Source organism: Myxine glutinosa, chromosome 8, assembly GCF_964187855.1.
Source record: "Myxine glutinosa chromosome 8, kmMyxGlut1.1, whole genome shotgun sequence".
Taxonomy (NCBI): Eukaryota; Metazoa; Chordata; class Myxini; order Myxiniformes; family Myxinidae; genus Myxine; species Myxine glutinosa.
This window is the reverse complement of record NC_136268.1, coordinates 142,697,416-142,715,132: the sequence shown is the minus strand read 5'-3', so window position 1 is coordinate 142,715,132 and position 17,717 is coordinate 142,697,416. Positions and strand designations below refer to the sequence as shown.

General features: G+C 47.2%; 1 protein-coding gene across 1 annotated transcript; it reads left to right on the top strand.

The window, feature by feature from the left end:
• Window positions 1-813: 813 nt before the first annotated feature.
• On the top strand, window positions 814-3,896 carry LOC144893340 (uncharacterized). The gene is made up of 2 exons (XM_078783780.1): window positions 814-817; window positions 2,749-3,896. Exon 2 carries the CDS (start codon window positions 2,791-2,793, stop codon window positions 3,406-3,408), a length of 618 nt encoding a protein of 205 aa, XP_078639906.1. The 5' UTR covers window positions 814-817; window positions 2,749-2,790; the 3' UTR covers window positions 3,409-3,896.
• Window positions 3,897-17,717: the final 13,821 nt, after the last annotated feature.

The following is a 17,717-nucleotide window of genomic DNA, read 5'->3' as shown; positions in this document are numbered from 1 at the left end:
GATCTAGCACAGAAACTAATCGAAATTTATGTCTCTTCTGTAATGAAGAAACGAGTAAAGATGACCATTCATTCCAAAAAGTTTCCCTCACCGAGAACATCCATGACAAAGCAGTTTCATTGGGAGAGGATCGCATTGTAGCACGGCTTGCAGAAGGAGATCTGGTAGCTATTGAAGCTAACTATCATCGATATTGCTACACGAAATTCAACCGTCGGCATTATGAAATGCTAATCAGTACAAAACAAGGTCAAGTCACCCAAGACACTGAAATCACAGTAGAAAATGAGCTACTACAATTCGTCAGTGAAGAAATTGCTGGAGGACGTAGAATCTTTGCTCTCCAAGATTTGACAGATATGATGACGGAAAGGTTGGGACAGCATGAGATTCGTAAGACAGTGAACTGCACACGCCTGAAAGAGAGAGTACTTGAACACTTCCCACATCTGACAGAAGAAAAAGGGATCCGAAATCGAGTATTCCTTGTTTGCTCAGAGACAGCTCGAAAAATCATCTCCAGCGCGAGCCAGACACCAGAGGAAGAATCACGTACCTTACTGTTGGCAGCATCAATTCTACGTAAAGCAGTTTTGGATCATGATACTGCTTTCAATTTCAAGGGGTCATTTCCTGAAGGTTGTGAGGAATCTGCTGTTCCAACAAAGCTGAAATATTTCTTTCGTCAACTGCTTACTGGTCCTAAATCATCTCCTATGCAAGACAATTCCAGGACAGTTCTCTCCATGAGTCAACTAACCATGTTGAACATCACTTCTCTTCCTGCAAACTGGAGATGTGAGCCTACTCTTGCAGTGTTTTTGGCCTTAAAACTGCATTCCCAAACAAGGAGCAAGAAACTGGTACAACTGCTACATCAGTATTGCCTTAGCGTGTCATATAAGAGAGTGCTTACCATTGAAGTTGGATATGCACAAGCTACTGCTGAAAGAGCACATGCCAACGCTGATATAGTCTGTCCTAGCAACCTTCGTCAGCAGATTTTTACGGTTGCAGCCCTTGACAATCTAGATCACAATCCTACGTCCAGAACAGCCACATCCTCATTTCATGGAACAGGTATCTCCATGTTTCAGTTTCCTTCAGTAGAAAACCCAGGGCTGGACCAAGAACCTATAGAAATCGACTTCCATCGACGAGCATCAAGCACCAAGGGACCAATGCTGCCTCCTCTGTACACGTTTGTTCCACCTATGAGCCGGAATCTTGTCACCCAACCTCCTGTGAAAGACGTGCAGCCACAGTCCATGGCGTCATTTGACAAGGAGGAACACCATGAAAAGGCCTGGATGAAAATGGTGCAGGAAAATATGCAAATGGAATTTGAAAGTGAAACTGTTCCTCCAATTATGTGGTCGGCATATCATGCTTCTCGATCGGATGCTGTGGGATCAACAGAGAAATGTATTGAAGCCATGCTACCACTATTCCGTGATAAAGCAGCTACACCAAAAATGATTCGACATGGAATGGACCTGGTCAAGAAAACAACCGAGTTCCTCAACCTACAGCAAATCCCAATCATGGCAGTGGACCAGCCACTCTTTGATATTGCCAAGAAAATGCAATGGACCTTTCCTGAACTCTTTGGAGAAGATACGTTTCTGGTGATGTTGGGAGGGCTCCACATCGAAATGGCTTTGTGGGCGACTATGGGAGATTTCCTACGAGGGTCTGGATGGCCTGAAGCCTTTGCAGAGGCTGGCATTGCCTTGACAGTAGCTGCAGCGACATCTTACTTGAGAGCAAATGATCCAATGAGAACACGGTATGCTCACCAGATTACTGTTGTGGTGCTCGATAGTCTACTGAAACGAGCCTATGAGGACGGCGGAAGTGAAATGACCTTCGACGACTGGGTCTCTGTAGCTTGCAAAGAGAAACCAACAGTGCAGTTGGTACCAAAACACAGCCTGGTACCAAAAACAGAAGAAGGTGCAGCACTTCAAACAACATACAGAGCTGTATGGACAAGCATTCATTATGGTTGATAGCCGGGGTGGAAATTTGGAGGAATTTTTCCGTCACGAATCCTCCTCATCACCAGATGCACTGGCTTCTGATGGGTCCATCAACTCTTGCACCAAGTCAGATTTATTGGCGTGCATTATGGAAGCAAGTGCAAGTACCGGACTATCCGCGGATGAGGAGCTCGTCGCACCAGATGATTATGGGGTCATCGTTATTGATGGTGGTGCACTGATCCACTCTCTTCCTGGCACAACTGTCCAAGGCAAAACATTTGATGAATATTTCACCAAAGTATTCTGCCCAAGAATCCAGCATGAGTTGAAAAGAGCAGCGAGAGTGGATATTGTATGGGCTCAGTATCGCACAATGTCAATCAAAGCGACCACAAGAGAAAAGCGAGGAACAGGCACACGACAGTGAGTATCTGGTTCTGCCAAAGTGCCTGGAAACTGGCAAAACTTTTTGGCTAATGCCGAAAATAAAAAAGAGCTCTTCTCATTCCTGTCAACAAGCATTGTGCAAACACCATTCCAAGATGGCAAACAGGTTTATATCACTTCTGGTGACCAAGTCCTCAATGCAGGGAATGGACCGCCCATGGGACGATGTAATCATGAGGAGGCAGACACTCGTGTACTGGTACATCTTCTTCATGCCCTCCAATATTCATCACTGGGAATGGTCTATACTGGCGACACAGACGTTGTCGTAATACTTCTGTGTAACTTCCACCACATCAAGGCGGTGAATCCGGAGTCAGATATCTGGATTTCTTTCAAAGCAGGAAAGACAGTCAAAATGATCTCCCTCAACAACATTGCCTCAAGTTTGGGTGTGACAACGTGCAAAGCCTTGGCTCTCTTTCATGCATTCACTGGATCAGACAGCACGTCAGCTTTCAAATTCAAGGGCAAGCGATACTGCTTCAAGCGGAAAGATGAGGTTCCACCCCTCTTGAGTGAGTTTGCGACAATTGCTAGCACCCCGTTTCTTACATCGCCAGAGTTGAGGGAAGTGGTGAGTCACTTTGTTTGCAAAATGTACTCCAACGAACCTATCACTGATGACACCAACGTTGACCTTGTTCGAATGAGGGTTTTCTGTCACAGGACTAGGGATGTGGAAAGAATACCCCCTACAAGTGATGCGCTGGACCAACATCTCAAAAGGAGTGTCTTCCAGGCGAGCATCTGGACTACAGCGCACGAGCCACTGGCACTAGTCCCAAGCCCAAGCAATCATGGATGGATGGAAAAAGATGGCCAACTGGTTCCCATCTGGACCACGTTGCCCCTTGCCAGGGATGTGTTTGATCTAGACGTAAAATGCGCGTGCACAAAACCTTGCTCGTCATGCAAGTGCAAAAAAGCTGACTTGAAGTGCTCACGTTTATGCAAGTGCACATGTCCCAACTAAATGACCATGATGGTTGTGAGAATGAGTAATGATTTTTTAGTTGCACTTACCTAATCAATCAAATATCACTAAGAACAATGAAAATAGAATGTTCGGTTTATATTCATGGTATTTTATAGAATTTACGTTCGTATGTGCTTAATTGTTAACATGCATAATTCTGCTAAATTCTGCTATAACGTTTGTTGTGTAATTTACCATTTCGGGACAAATAAATACTCTGATGTAGTCAGAAATGGTTTTATTGGATTCCTTGACCATGAAAACCTAGGTATAGACACCAAATTCATGTTTCTAGGTTGATTAGTTTCCGAGATATTGTCAGTATTAGATTTTGATGGCGGCCATCTTGGAAAATGGCGGGAATGTATGAAGACTCCATGTGATCTTTGTCCACTCGGACCAAAATTCTTACTTAGACCCTAAGCTTCAAAATGGTACCAAAAATCAAACTTTTTCAAAAACTTGAAGTGACTGATGCCCCAGGCCCCCCCCCTATATACACCGGGCGACCAGCCCGGAGCATTTCAGTGTTACAGTGTAGTCTTACAATAAAGACGTTTATATGTTACCGCTTGTCCGCTTCCTCCTTGCTCACAAGCAGCGTGCGTAACGCCGCGCTTTACTGGTGACCCTCGACGTTGGATCTGCCGTAGCGATCCTTCCGAACACGACGCCATTGCAATGGCCAACGACAAGGCAATGGCGATTAAACTTCCCGAATTTTGGGAGGCCCAGGCCGAAGTCTGGTTCGTTCAAGCTGAAGCCCAATTTCAGCTTCGGCGCCTCACCAACGACGACCTGCGCTACTGCCATGTCGTCGCCTCCCTCGGGCCCGGCACGGCCGCTCGAGTTGTGTCCGTCCTTCGCCACCCACCGGACGGCCACAAGTACGAGGCACTCAAGCGGCTACTCCTAGCCACGTTCGGCCTCACGGACGACGCACGGGCCGATCGCCTCCTGGATCTCCCCGAGCTCGGTGAGACGCGCCCGTCGGTCCGAATGGACCATATGCTGTCACTGTTGGGCGACGAAGCCCCCGGTTCGCTATTCCGGGCGCTTTTCCGGCGCCAACTTCCAGCGCAGGTTCGCCTCGCGTTGGCCGGGACCGAGCTAATGGAACCCCGAGCATTAGCCGCCAAGGCGGACAGGTACTTCGCCGCTTCGGACACGTGGGCGAGCGTCGGCGTGGCCGTCACGGCCCTCGACGCTGATGTTCAGCAGCATGTTCCACAGCATCAGCTTCTACAGTGCGCTGATGTTCAGCAGCATGCTGATATGCACCTCGTGAACGCCGCCACGCCCCGCCCACCGCCGCGGCGAAAACCGCCACCGCGGGGAAACCCGCCAACTCCACCGGCCGGGCGGAGCCAGCCGCGCTCCTCCAGCTCCACCACCTGGTGCTGGTTCCACGCCAAGTTCGACCACGAAGCTCGGCGGTGTCATCCGCCGTGCTCCTTCAACGGGTCGGGAAACGCCCGGGCCGGCGCTCAATAGTGGTGATGAGCGCCGGCCGTTCGAGCAGCCTGCTGTTCATAACGGACACCTTCTCCGGGCGCCATTACCTGTGCGACACGGGAGCGCAGGTGAGTGTCATTCCTGCCGGCACGTCAGACAAGCACACCGCGGGTGGGGGCCCCGCGCTGCTTGCCGCGAACGGGACGCCCATCCGTACGTACGGAAAACGCTGCCTCTCTCTGCGGTTTGGAGGGCAGGTTTTCCGATGGACGTTCGTCACCGCCGACGTGCCCATGGCACTGCTCGGCGCAGACTTCCTATGCGCTAATGGGCTCCTGGTCGACGTCAAGCGCAGACGGCTTGTCCAGGCCGAGACGTTCAGCTCGCTCGCTTGTGCGTTGCCCAGCTCAACGAGCGGCTTGCCAAGCGGCTTGCCAAACGATTTGGTTCCGGCCACGTTGGTCTGTACGCTTCCGGCAGCGGACGCATTCACCCGCCTCCTCGCCGGCTTCCCGGCCCTCACGCGGCCCACCTTCTCGGCGGGGGCCGTCAAGCACGGGGTGGCCCATCACATCCCCACCGTCGGGCCACCGGTCTACGCCCGGGCACGCCGCCTCGAGCCGACGAAGCTGGCGGTGGCAAAAGCGGCGTTCGCTACCCTGGAGCGACTCGGCATCGTTCGGCGCTCAGAGAGCGCTTGGGCGTCGCCGCTGCACATCGTGCCGAAGCCCGGCGGGGGATGGCGACCATGCGGGGACTATCGCCGTCTCAATGACGCCACGACTCCCGACCGCTACCCCGTCCCCCACATTCAGGACTTTTCTGCCCGTTTGGCGGGCAGGTCCTTCTTCTCGAAGGTGGACCTCATACGCAGCTACCATCAGGTCCCCGTCAGGCCGGAGGACGTCCCGAAGACGGCGGTCATCACGCCATTCGGACTCTTCGAGTTCCTGCGCATGCCCTTCGGTCTGAAGAATGCGGCTCAGGCGTTCCAGCGACTGATGGACAGCGTCCTGCGCGACTTGGATTTTGTCTACGTCTACCTGGACGACATCCTCGTCGCCAGCGCGTCCCGCAAAGAGCACCTACGCCACCTCCGCACGCTCTTCGAACGCCTGGGCCAGCATGGCCTGATTGTGAACCCCGCAAAGTGCCGGTTCGGCGCCGCCACAATCGATTTTCTGGGGCACCGTGTCACCAGGCACGGAGCCGTCCCCCTGCCGGCCAAGGTGGAGGCAGTGAAGGGGTTTCCGCGCCCCCGCACGATCAGAGGGCTGCAGGAGTTCCTGGGCATGGTGAACTTTTACCATCGGTTCCTGCCCCGTATCGCCCAGCTCCTGCGCCCCCTGCACGAAGCTCTCCGAGGTAAGCCGGGCAAAGGCGACGTTACCTGGACCGAGCAGATGGACACGGCGTTCACGGGCGCGAAGCTCGCCTTGGCTAACGCCACCATGCTCGCGCACCAGGTGCCCGATGCACCGATCGCCCTCACCACCGATGCCTCGGACTACGCGGTGGGCGTGGTGCACGAGCAATGGGTGCGTGGAGCTTGGCAACCGCTGGCGTTCTTTAGCCGGCAGCTTCGCCCACCCGAACGCCGTTACAGTACCTTCGACCGCGAGTTGCTCGGACTTCACTTGGCGGTCAGGCACTTCCGCCATCTGCTCGAGGGCCGGGCGTTCACTGCCTTCGTCGACCACAAGCCGCTGATCTTCGCGATGGGCAAGGTCACCGAGCCGTGGTCGGCCCGGCAGCAGCGTCACCTCTCGGCCGTGTCCGAGTACGCGACGGGCATCCAGCACGTCGCGGGGAAGGACAACCCGGTGGCGGATTGCCTTTCCCGGGCCGTCGCCCATGCAGTCCACCTCGGCATCGACTATGCCCGGATGGCAGCGGACCAGGCCGCTGATCCCGACGTCCAGGCCTTGCGGACCGCCGTCACGGGCCTCCGCATCACCGAGGTGCCGTTCGACGGCGCGGGCGTGGCCCTCTTGTGCGACGTCTCCCTCAGGCGTCCTCGCCCCATCGTGCCCGCGGGCTGGCAGCGCCAGGTGTTTGACGCCATCCACGGCCTGTCCCACCCGGGCGCGAGGGCCTCCCAAAGGCTGATCGCCGACAAGTTCGTCTGGCATGGCCTCCGGAAGGCCGTCCGCGGCTGGGCCAGGACGTGCCTCGCGTGCCAGCACGCCAAAGTGCATGGCACACCCAGGCCCCGTTGGCCCCGTTCACGGTGCCGGAACGCCGGTTTGACCACGTCCGCATGGACCTGGTGGGACCTCTGCCCCCCTCGCGGGGTTTCACCTATGTACTCACCATGGTGGACCGCACCACCCGGTGGTCGGAGGCCGTGCCCTTGGCGTCGACAACGGCGGCCGATGTCACGCAGGCTTTCATCGCCACCTGGGTCGCCCGGTTCGGCGCCCCCTCAGACATCTCATCCGACCGCGGCCCCCAGTTCACCTCGGAGCTCTGGGGGGCAGTTGCGCAGGGGCTCGGGGTCCGGCTGCACCGAACCACGGCCTACCACCCCCAGGCTAACGGCCTGTGTGAGCGATTTCACCGCTCATTGAAGGCCGCGCTCCGGGCCACCCTCCGCGACGGCAGCTGGGTCGACAGGCTCCCCTTGGTCCTGCTGGGCCTCCGGACGGCGCCCAAGGAGGACCTGCGTGCATCCGCGGCGGAGTTGGTGTTCGGGCAACCGCTGCGGGTGCCGGGCGAGTTCCTCCCCGACTCCACAGCACCATGGTCCGCGGCACAGCAGCGCTCCGCTCTGCAAGAGACCGCCCAGAGGTTCGCCCTGGTGCCAACGGCATGCCACGGGCACCCACCGACGCACGTCGCCCCGGAGCTTCGCACGGCGGAGTACGTCTTCGTCCGCCACGATGCCCATCGGACACCACTGCGGCCCCCGTACGACGGGCCTTTCCGCGTGCTGGAGACCGGGGCGAAGCACTTCACCCTGGACATCGGCGGTACTCCTGACCGCGTTTCGGTAGACCGCCTCAAGCCGGCCCACCTCGATGTGGACCATCCACCGCCAGTGGCCCGACCCCCACGTCGGGGCCGCCCTCCTGCGGGCGGACCCCCGGCACCGCCCAGCCCCGCCGCCACGCCGCCCCCCGGTCCTGCACCCATCCCAGGGGCAGCCAGGGGCATCCCACCTGGCATCCCTGCACCCCGGACACCGCCGATCGCCAGGGGGCGCTTCGGCCGGGTCATTCGTCTGCCCCGCAAACTGGCCCTCCAGGTGCGCGCGAATTCTGGGGGGGTGCGTGTGGCGGACACAAAAACCCACTGGCGTGGTGACATCATTCCACGCACCAAGTGGGCGGTGGCCACGCCCGAGGGGTAGGCGTGGCCTCATGATATACACCGGGCGACCAGCCCGGAGCATTTCAGTGTTACAGTGTAGTCTTACAATAAAGACGTTTATATGTTACCGCTTGTCCGCTTCCTCCTTGCTCACAAGCAGCGCGCGTAACGCCGCGCTTTAATATAATCGGATTATTTAAGCTTCAACATGAAGTAAATGAGCTCGACATTGAAGATGTAATACAACGATTTTGTGATACTCCGCAAAAATGGAAAAATAAATCAAAACCCACATCACCTATAACTTGTATTCTTCGTGATAATACGGATGATATACCTTAACCCCAAGATTTAGATGACACAAAAAAGAACCTCATTATCTTTGCCGATTGTGTTAATGAGAAAAATCAAACGGTTATGGACAGATGATACAATAAAAGAAGATGATATAATAACTAATAATTTCTTTGCATAAATAAAATGAATGCTAAAGAACGAGCAAGAAAATTTAAGGAACATCAATAATTACTTTCAAAAGTTGTTAAACAAGAGGAAGAGAGAAAGAAAAATCGGAGGCAGAAACTAATGGGTGAACAAATTTTTGAAGAGAAACAAGAGAAGTTTTTTAAACCTCTTTTAAAATCTACCGAACAAAAGCCGGTTTCGTTTCAACTTCCTGCGATAGAATATACCCCCCAAAAAGCCAAGAGGTGCATGATTTGATTAACCTATCAGGCCAAGTTCCCGCGATAAAATATCCTTCCAAACAACAACGGGTTACGAGAGTTGGAGGAACTAGCGAATCAAGAACTTACAAGTATTGAAGCAACACAATCGTCCTGAGACCTTGGGAAGACAAATAAACGTTCTAATTATGTTGCGAAAGATATTCAAAACAACGAATATAAAAGGGATTCATTAACCAAAACGGGCCTCATTTCAGCAGGAGAACCAGGAGCATTTCATCTTGTTAACGAGACGCTATTGGTATTTAATGATGAGTTAATGTTTTTGAGAGATACTCACCCAAATGTTAAATTAACCCCGAGATTAATGTTGTTGTTTTTTTGTTTTGTTTGTTTTTTTTGTGTACTGAATCGAGGCTCGTGAAAGAGCTAACATTTACTTCACAAACAAATCAACCAGACAAACAAAATATATAAAAAGAGGGAGCGGAAGACAAGATGGGGAGAGAAGGGGAAGCACACAAACACAACATTTGAGAGCAGGGAGATGTGTGCGAGGGAGAGGGCTTGGGGGGAGGAGGCGCGGGAAGGGGGGGGGGGGAGTGGGAGAAGTATAAAACACAAGGACACCAAGGACTTCCAGGACAGAAGTTGGTATTTCAAAAAAGTGGCATTGGGGTGAAATTAGGGGGGGGGGGGGGGGGGTAGAAAAGATCAAGGTTTTGGATGGGGGAAGATAAGAGATGGTGGCGAACAGCTGTTTTAAAGACCTGGAGGGTGGAGTGGGATTGCAGAGAGTGAGGGAGTTTTTTCCAGAGGTGGGAGAAAAGAGGAATGAAGGAGTGAAGGTGAGCAGAGAGTCTTGATTTTGGCAGTTTAACCACAAGAGGGTTGCAGGCAGATCTTGTGCGACTTGTAGAAATATTTGCGCGACAGAGCCCAGAGAGAGCTGGGGGGGGGGGGGGGGGGGATGCCAGAGAGGAGTCGGTAGAAGACGGAAAGACCACCAACCTGCCTGCGGTGAGTGAGTGAGAGGCCCTTGGAGTTAGCTTCATCGCGGGAGATTCCAATGATTCTGAATGCTTTGGTTTCAACAGCGTGAAGACGAGCTAGGTGTGAAGCAGGAGCACCAGCCCTGAGGGGAGAGCAATATTCCATTGAGCTGCGGATGAAAGCCTTGTATGTGGTGAGGAGCTCAGGTGTGCCAAGGATGGACTTCGCACGGCGGAGGATGCCCAGTCGGCGACTGGCTTTGTAGGCCAGATTTGAAATGTGGTTTTCCCAGGAAAGATCATGGCAGATAGTGAGACCCAAAAGCTTGAGTGACAGAACTTATTGGAGAGGATTATTCAGAAAGTGGATGGGAGGGTTGTCCAGTCGGTCTTTTCGGAGAGACATCGTAAGAGTGTGTGATTTGTCAGGATTGAAAGACATGTTCCACTTGTTTGCCCAGTCTGTGATTTTGTCCAGGTCTGCAGAGAGTGAGGAGGCTGCAGACTGCCGATCTGAGGGATGAAGAATGGAGCGACAGAGAGTAGAGTCATCAGCAAAGAGATAGAGAGGATTTTCAAGAGAGTCAGAGAGATCATTGATGAAGACCAGAAAAAGCACAGGGCCCAGAACACTGCCTTGGGGAACTCCAGCCTGAACAGGAAGAGGAGATGAGAGAAACCCATTCAGGGCCACACGTTGACTACGACTAGAGAGGAAGTCCACCAGCCATGCGTGGAGATTTCCATGGATACCAAAAGAGGAGAGTTTGGTGAGCAGAGCGGGGTGCCAGACCATATCGAAGGCACGTGATATGTCAAGGGAGACAGCTCTAATTTCCTGTTTGGCATTGAGGACCTCCATCCATTGTTGAGAAGCAGAAGCAGCATGTCCAGAGTAGAGTGACCAGGTCTGAAACCAAATTGATGATCAGAGATCAAGCCATTGGAAAAGAAGAAAGATGTCATATCTGAAGCAATGATGGATTCCATGACTTTGCTGATAATTGGGAGAAGGCTGATTGGTCTGTAGTTGCTGGGATCTGTTTTTGCACCTTTTTTGTGCAAAGCGGTGATGTTGGCAGATTTCCAAGCAGATGGCAGATGACCTTGAGCAAAAGAGAGGGTGAAGAGAACAGAGAGAGGGAGTGAAAGAGCGGAAGAACAGGATTTTAGGACCCGTGGGCTGATGCCGTCAGGTCCAGTTGCAGAATCAGTCGAGTGTTGACAGAAACTTTTCCACCTTGTCAGGAGGAAAGGACACAGGGTCCAGGAGCACCTGGGTACGACTGGGTCCGGTGGGTACAGAGGGATGGGTTTGGGACACAAGATTTAGAGGCAAACACAGAGTTGAGGCATTCAGCTTTTTCACGTGCGGAGTCAGCCTTGTGGCCGTTTGAGGTGAGGGAGGGGATGGATGGGGAACAAACACCAGAAACAGATTTGACCAGATGCCACCAGGATTTGGAAGAGGGAGACAGATAAGAGAGTTCGGTCCTGAGAATGGAGAGATATTGTTTCCTGGCTCTCCTGAGGGTGGACACACACTTGTTTTGGGCTTTGTGAAAGGAAATGAGATTTCCTTCTGTTGGATTTGCTTTCCAGGAGACGAAAGCAAGTTGATTCTGGGCAATAGCCTCACCACAAGATTCCCTTTACCATGGACGGGAGGAAGGGTATGACAACTGAAGACGAGATGGGATAAATCTGTGCATGAGAGAGAGCAATTTACTTTGGAAGAATTCCCAGGATGAGTTGATGTCGGAGGCGGTAGAGATGGGAGACCAGTCCAGATGATTGATGGCTGTTTGAAGACCGTGCCAGTTGGCCTGAATTAAATGCCAGCCTCGTCGACGCTGAGGAGGCTCTCTGAGAATGGTCAGAGATATGTCCACTTTAACAAGCACATGATCAGATGAGCCGATTGGAGCAGAAGAAGAGCAGCAGACATTTTCAGGGAAGTTAGTCATAACCAAGTCCAGAAGAGAAGATGCTCCATTGACTGAGATCCGGGTCGGGAACTTGACAGATTGTGTCAGTCCCAGTGAGTCACAGAAGTCCTTTGCTGAAGAGCCATGGCTGGTGAGAGATGTACCCACACTCAGCCAACTGGCATGGTGACAATTGAAATCACCACATATGAGGAAGAGAGAGTTGGGATGGGTAGATAGAAGTTGGTCCAAATTATCAGACAGCGAGATGTAGATGGAGTCATCACTGTTTGGTGGATGGTACAACACACATATGAACAAAAGGTGTGAGCGAAGGGGAAGCCGTAGCCAAAGGTATTCGTGGGGGTGAGGTGGAGAGAGGGCAGTGCAGGGCGAGTGAGGAAGAGTTTTTTTTATAAAGATAGCAACCCCACCTCCAGGACGAGGCTCTCACAAACACCGGGCTCAGTGGGTCAAAATATTTTGATGCACCACTTGATATGGAAAGAGAGGAAGATAGAGAGTATATTGAGTTGCTAAACGCGAGTGATTATGAGGGGTATATTAGGGGTAAAGGTAAGAAGAACGAGAAGGAAAAACATATTTAAAATGCTTTAGATAAACTTAGACTGAGGTCAGGCTCCGGTGTTAGTTTTCTTCTGAGTGACTCATCACAATTAGTTAATAGACTATTACTGTTGCTAGGTAGTGAGGAGGTGGGAAACAACAATTGTTTTAATGAAATATCAGCCATTCTCGACCAGTTGATGAATATGAAAATAATTAATAAATGTCAATACAAAGATCTTTTATCTCATGTTAAATAAAATGAGAGAGAACACTTAATTTCAAGTTTAGAAAGAGTGATTCTACAAAATCATTCCCATACCCGCTACCACTTGTTCCGCCAAAAGAATATGAAGTGGCATTATTGTCTATGGAAACCTAAATACCTTGTTTAATATCACAGAAAATATTTACAAGTTTAGTTATGATCCAGGAACTGGATATAAAACTATAGAAGTACCCCCCGGAGCTTATAAGATGTTCAGAAAAGTACTATGTTCAGAAATTTCACGCGTTATGAAAGAAAAAGGTGATGAACCAAAAAATATCGAAATAGATACTCAAAAACATACATCAAAATCAACTATTAGACTTAAAAATAATTATAAAATAGATTTCACGATTAATCAATCATTCCGAGAGATGTTAGGTTTCACCGCAAAAAAGATTGAAGATAATAATACGTTTGTCAGTGATAACGTCATTGACATATCCTCAGGTATAATTCAATTTTAATTCACTGTGATTTGGTTGATGGTGCTTATGACGATGGAGTGAAAACAAATGTAATATTTTCATTCAGTGCTTACTCGACTCCGCCGTGATATAAATTCATCATGGAACCAATGAATCTCACCTATTTACCGATCTCAGGAAAAAAACATTTCTAAAGTAAATTTTAGGATAACCGATCAAGATAATTGGTTGATTTCTTTCAATGATGAAATTATATCCATCAGAATTCACATACGTGAAGTTGTTCAACAAACAATTGTAGATCAGCTACGCGAAATTTTTCAACAAATAATTGGAAAAATTGTATAATAAATATAAAACTATTAATAAATGAACATCCACCTGTTTTTTCTCGAATGTAGTTCAAACACGAGGGATCAAGATGAAAAGAAAACTTACCAAGAGTTAGCGTTTGGGGGAAATAGGTCTTGTATTTACTCGGGAAAGAGGAGAGGTTATGTTAACGTAGAGCGGAGAATTTTTAATTCCATCAAAATTTTCAATGGAAGATAAATTGTGTTTTGAAAAATTGTTATGGCCACCACATACTCATTATTCACGACTAGAACGAAAAATCAAAGCGGATAAATTGAAAAACTTAAAACTAAAATATTAAAAGTTTTAATTCTACTTGGAATAAAAACACGATGGTTGTTGTCCAAAAACATGAGTTTCAGCAAATATAAAGTCATTACAAAAGGTGATAGTAAAACAGCTGGGAATGGAATTGGGGAAGGTATGTATCTTTCACCCTACTATAAGTCAAGGTATGTATCTTTCACCCTACTATAAGGCGGAAGGTATGTTTCTTGGGAGAGGATACTATAAACCTACGAGAGAACGTGGTGTAGGAGATCAATTTAGAAATAAAGGAGATGGGTTAATTGATACTCTAATGGGTATCGGTTCAACTATTCTTAAACATAATGACCTAATTGGTTCAACCGCTTCTGCTGTGGGATATGTAGTGGGTGCTGTAAAGAGTATAAAAGATGCTCAAAAGGAGTCTCATAAATTACAAGCGATCAAAGAAATAAAAAAAGGTAAAACTGAACTAACTCCACAAGAATGACGAAGAATAATTGAAATACTTGGGTCAGGTTTTCACAAGTTTTAAATATTTTATAAGTATTACACGTGAATATAATAAATTTATTTATTATATTTTTTATTGTTATATATAAAGAATGGAGGCGATTGACAATATGTATGATTTGGATGATACTATTATCATCTCAAACTCAACTAAAAAAGAAGATTATTATCAGGAAAATGCCGTAACAGGAACAGATTGGAATACAACTGGAACAAAAAGTTTTGAGATAAATAGTCAACAATCTTATTTGAACCGAGCTGATAGTTTCTTGTTGTGTAAATTTAAATTCACCAAGGCGGCAATTAACACAGATGTCACATTCGTAAATTATTTCTTCTGGAAAATGTTTGATAGTATTCGTTTGTATATTGGGTACACAAGAAGTGGAAATGATTGATTATGTTTCTGCTGCATCTGAAATGATGAAATTTATGCTATATCCTCCTACTGATAGATGGGGTAAAGGGTCTGCCAAAGGTTTTATTCCTGATATGACAACGGGGAAAAAAAGAGGATGACCATGGTTATAAGCAAAGAAAGTCAATGTATAACGATGACACAAAAGCAGAGAATAGTTTTACCGTAGCTGTGCCCCTTAAGGGTGTATTTGGATTTTTTGATTATGATAAAGTCCTGTATGGACTTAAAATTAGACTTCAACTACAAAGGAATACGAATGAAAATAGATTGTTTTTTGGGGCTGCTAATGCTCTTGGGGCTAACAATAAATTTGTTATTAATGATCTGTGTTGGTATGTCAACGAATATGAACCAAGTGATAAAACGAGAGTCATGTTGAATAGAAGACTCAAAGACTTGACTTGACTCAAAGACTTGACTCAAAGACTCTGCTAAATGTAACGTACCTTAAAAGAAGATGCCAACAATTAAAATGGACAAATCCACTTACAGTTAGAATTTGGGTCTTCTTCAAGGTAAACCTTTGGCTCGTTTTTAAGAAATCCGATGGAGATACTGCTACTGATAAGAATAATGCATTGTGTGATAATGCTCAGGTAAAACACCTTCAGGTTACTCCAGATGGAACATGTTATCCGAAATATAGATTGGAAATTAATTGGGAAAATAATGATTATGCCGAAGTCTACAAGTCTTACCAAAAGGTGTGTGAAAGTAACGGTAATAAGGAACCCCTTTTGGATATGGCTGCGTTTAAAAATCTATATACAATCTACGCGATTGATCTGAGCGGATCGCTCAAAAGGAAACTATAATGTCTAACAGAGTAGATACTTCGCTAACCATTGAAAGGGTGGAAAGTGGAGAACTTGATGCATATTGTTTGCTCGCGGAAGAAACAGAACTACAGATTAATAAGGTTAATGGCGTCATGACTAATATTACATAAGTAATCAATAGAAAATATATTTTCGTAATATATAAAAATGAGTAAAGTAACAACTGGCGTATATATTAACCAACTCAATCGTGATAAACTATCGTCTTGTATTCAAAATCAAAAATCTTGTACGATTAATGTTTGTACAATTCAAAGAAAGGATGATATGAGAATTAGTGTTTTGCTCACAAAAGTGCAGGAGGAAAAACTAAATAATACCTGTTCACTTAGTTATAAAATGTCAAAATCTATGTTGAAGAAATATTCACTAAAGGAAATAACAGGAGGATTTCTTCCACTTCTAACCCTAATCCCCCTAATTGCCGGTGCTGTAGGTGCAGTGGGGGCGGCGACGGGTGGTGTTGCAGCGGCGGTAAAAGCCGCTAATGAAAGGAAAGCACAACTAGCAGCCCAAAAATAATTGGAAAGACATAACAAGGAGTTGGAGAAAGAACTTAATGGAAGTGGGGTAATTGTAGATTTTGCTGAAAGGCTTGAAAGTCTGCCTGATAGGGCGAGATCGTTAATTGGAGATATGCTGTCTTCTATCGCACAGGCAGGTGTAAAACTAACTAAAAGGGGTAATGGATTATATCCTTCTCCTAAATAAAATGGCGGAGTGGTTTAAACATTTTGGAAAGAATACAACGTCAAATATAGAACTCAATAAATATTGTAAACAGATAAACCTCAATAACGTAAGTATTTGTATGAGGGATGAATTACCAAAGTTGCCTAAAAATACAAAGAATATTATTATGAATTTAGAAGATAATAATGGGAATGGGTCTCATTGGATTTGTATTTATAATGGTGGGGGTAAATATTATTTTGATAGCTATTGACTTCCACCACCTCTTGAAGTAATTAAATTCCTACCGAAGTGGAAGAGTGTTTATCAAACATTTCAAGTCCAAGAAGTAAATTCCAAATGTTGCAGGCAATTATGTTTATACGTATTATTTCACCTCAACAATAATGAAAAGTTTTCTGATATTACTTTTACTCTTATTTAAAATGACCTACGTTGGAAAAGACGATTCTATCTTTAGGGGATCTCAAGAGACGACTGTTGATTTATCAAATTATTATACAAAGGCACAGGTTGAATGGCAGAAATATGATATAACTAAAAATCTTAATATGAAAAATAATTATAAATGAACCAACTGTCCGAGCCCCTCAGATGACAATGACTTGGTGAGATTAAGTGATGTATTACAATATATATCCCGAGAGAAAACGACACATTATGACAAACAAGTAGAATTTACAGTCAAAATGCCCGGTTCTCCAGATCATGCCCCTTTTCATATTAAATTTAACGTGTCACTTTCAATTAAATTTTATAAAGAGGGGGATATTGTTAATATGGTAATTGCTAAATGGGGGTATGATATGCCTGATTTAGGGTATAATTGGTTCTTTTCAATCAACTTGGAAGACCTACAAGATTTTATTTGGTCCCGTAAAGAAGACTATTACCCCCTTGGTGAGCATAATGCGGTATGTGGAAACACAATTAGTAGCCAGCTAATACATGAGTTAGGAAGTAAAAAAAAAAAAAAGGTGGCATAGCGATGGTTTGTTTGACAAAGAGTCAAGACAACTGGGTAACTATACAAAGTCAGGGAATACAAACAGATTTGGTGGTGGGAAGATGGAATGGTATTACCCGCCATAGTATTAATCTCATGCATATTTCAAAAACATAAATGGTTATTTAATTTGAAATTATTAAATTTTGCAACACCAACACAAGTGTGGAAAGTGGTTTTGCAACACCAACACAAGTGTGGAAAGTGGTTTTGCATCACTTGCACAAGTGTGGAAAGTAGTTTTGCAACACAAACAGAAACGCGAAAAGTGGATTTCAACACTAACAGGAGCGCGAAAAGTGGTTTTGCAACAATTACACAAGGGCGAAAAGTGGTTTTGCAACAATTACACAAGTGCGAAAAGTGCTTTTGCATTGCCAGCACAAGTGTGGAAAGTGGTTATGCAACACCAACACAAGTGTGAAAAGTGGTTTTCAACACTAACACAAGTGCGAAAAGTAGTTTTTTTACACTAACACATGTGCGAAAAGTGGTTTTCAACGCATCCACAAGTGCGGAAAGTGGGGCTGCAACACTAACACAAGTGTGGAAAATGGTTTTGCAACACGACCACAAG

Bases quoted from the DNA above. Each gene is read 5' to 3' on its own strand.
- LOC144893340 (XM_078783780.1), top strand. From the start codon at position 2,791: ATGATCTCCCTCAACAACATTGCCTCAAGTTTGGGTGTGACAACGTGC.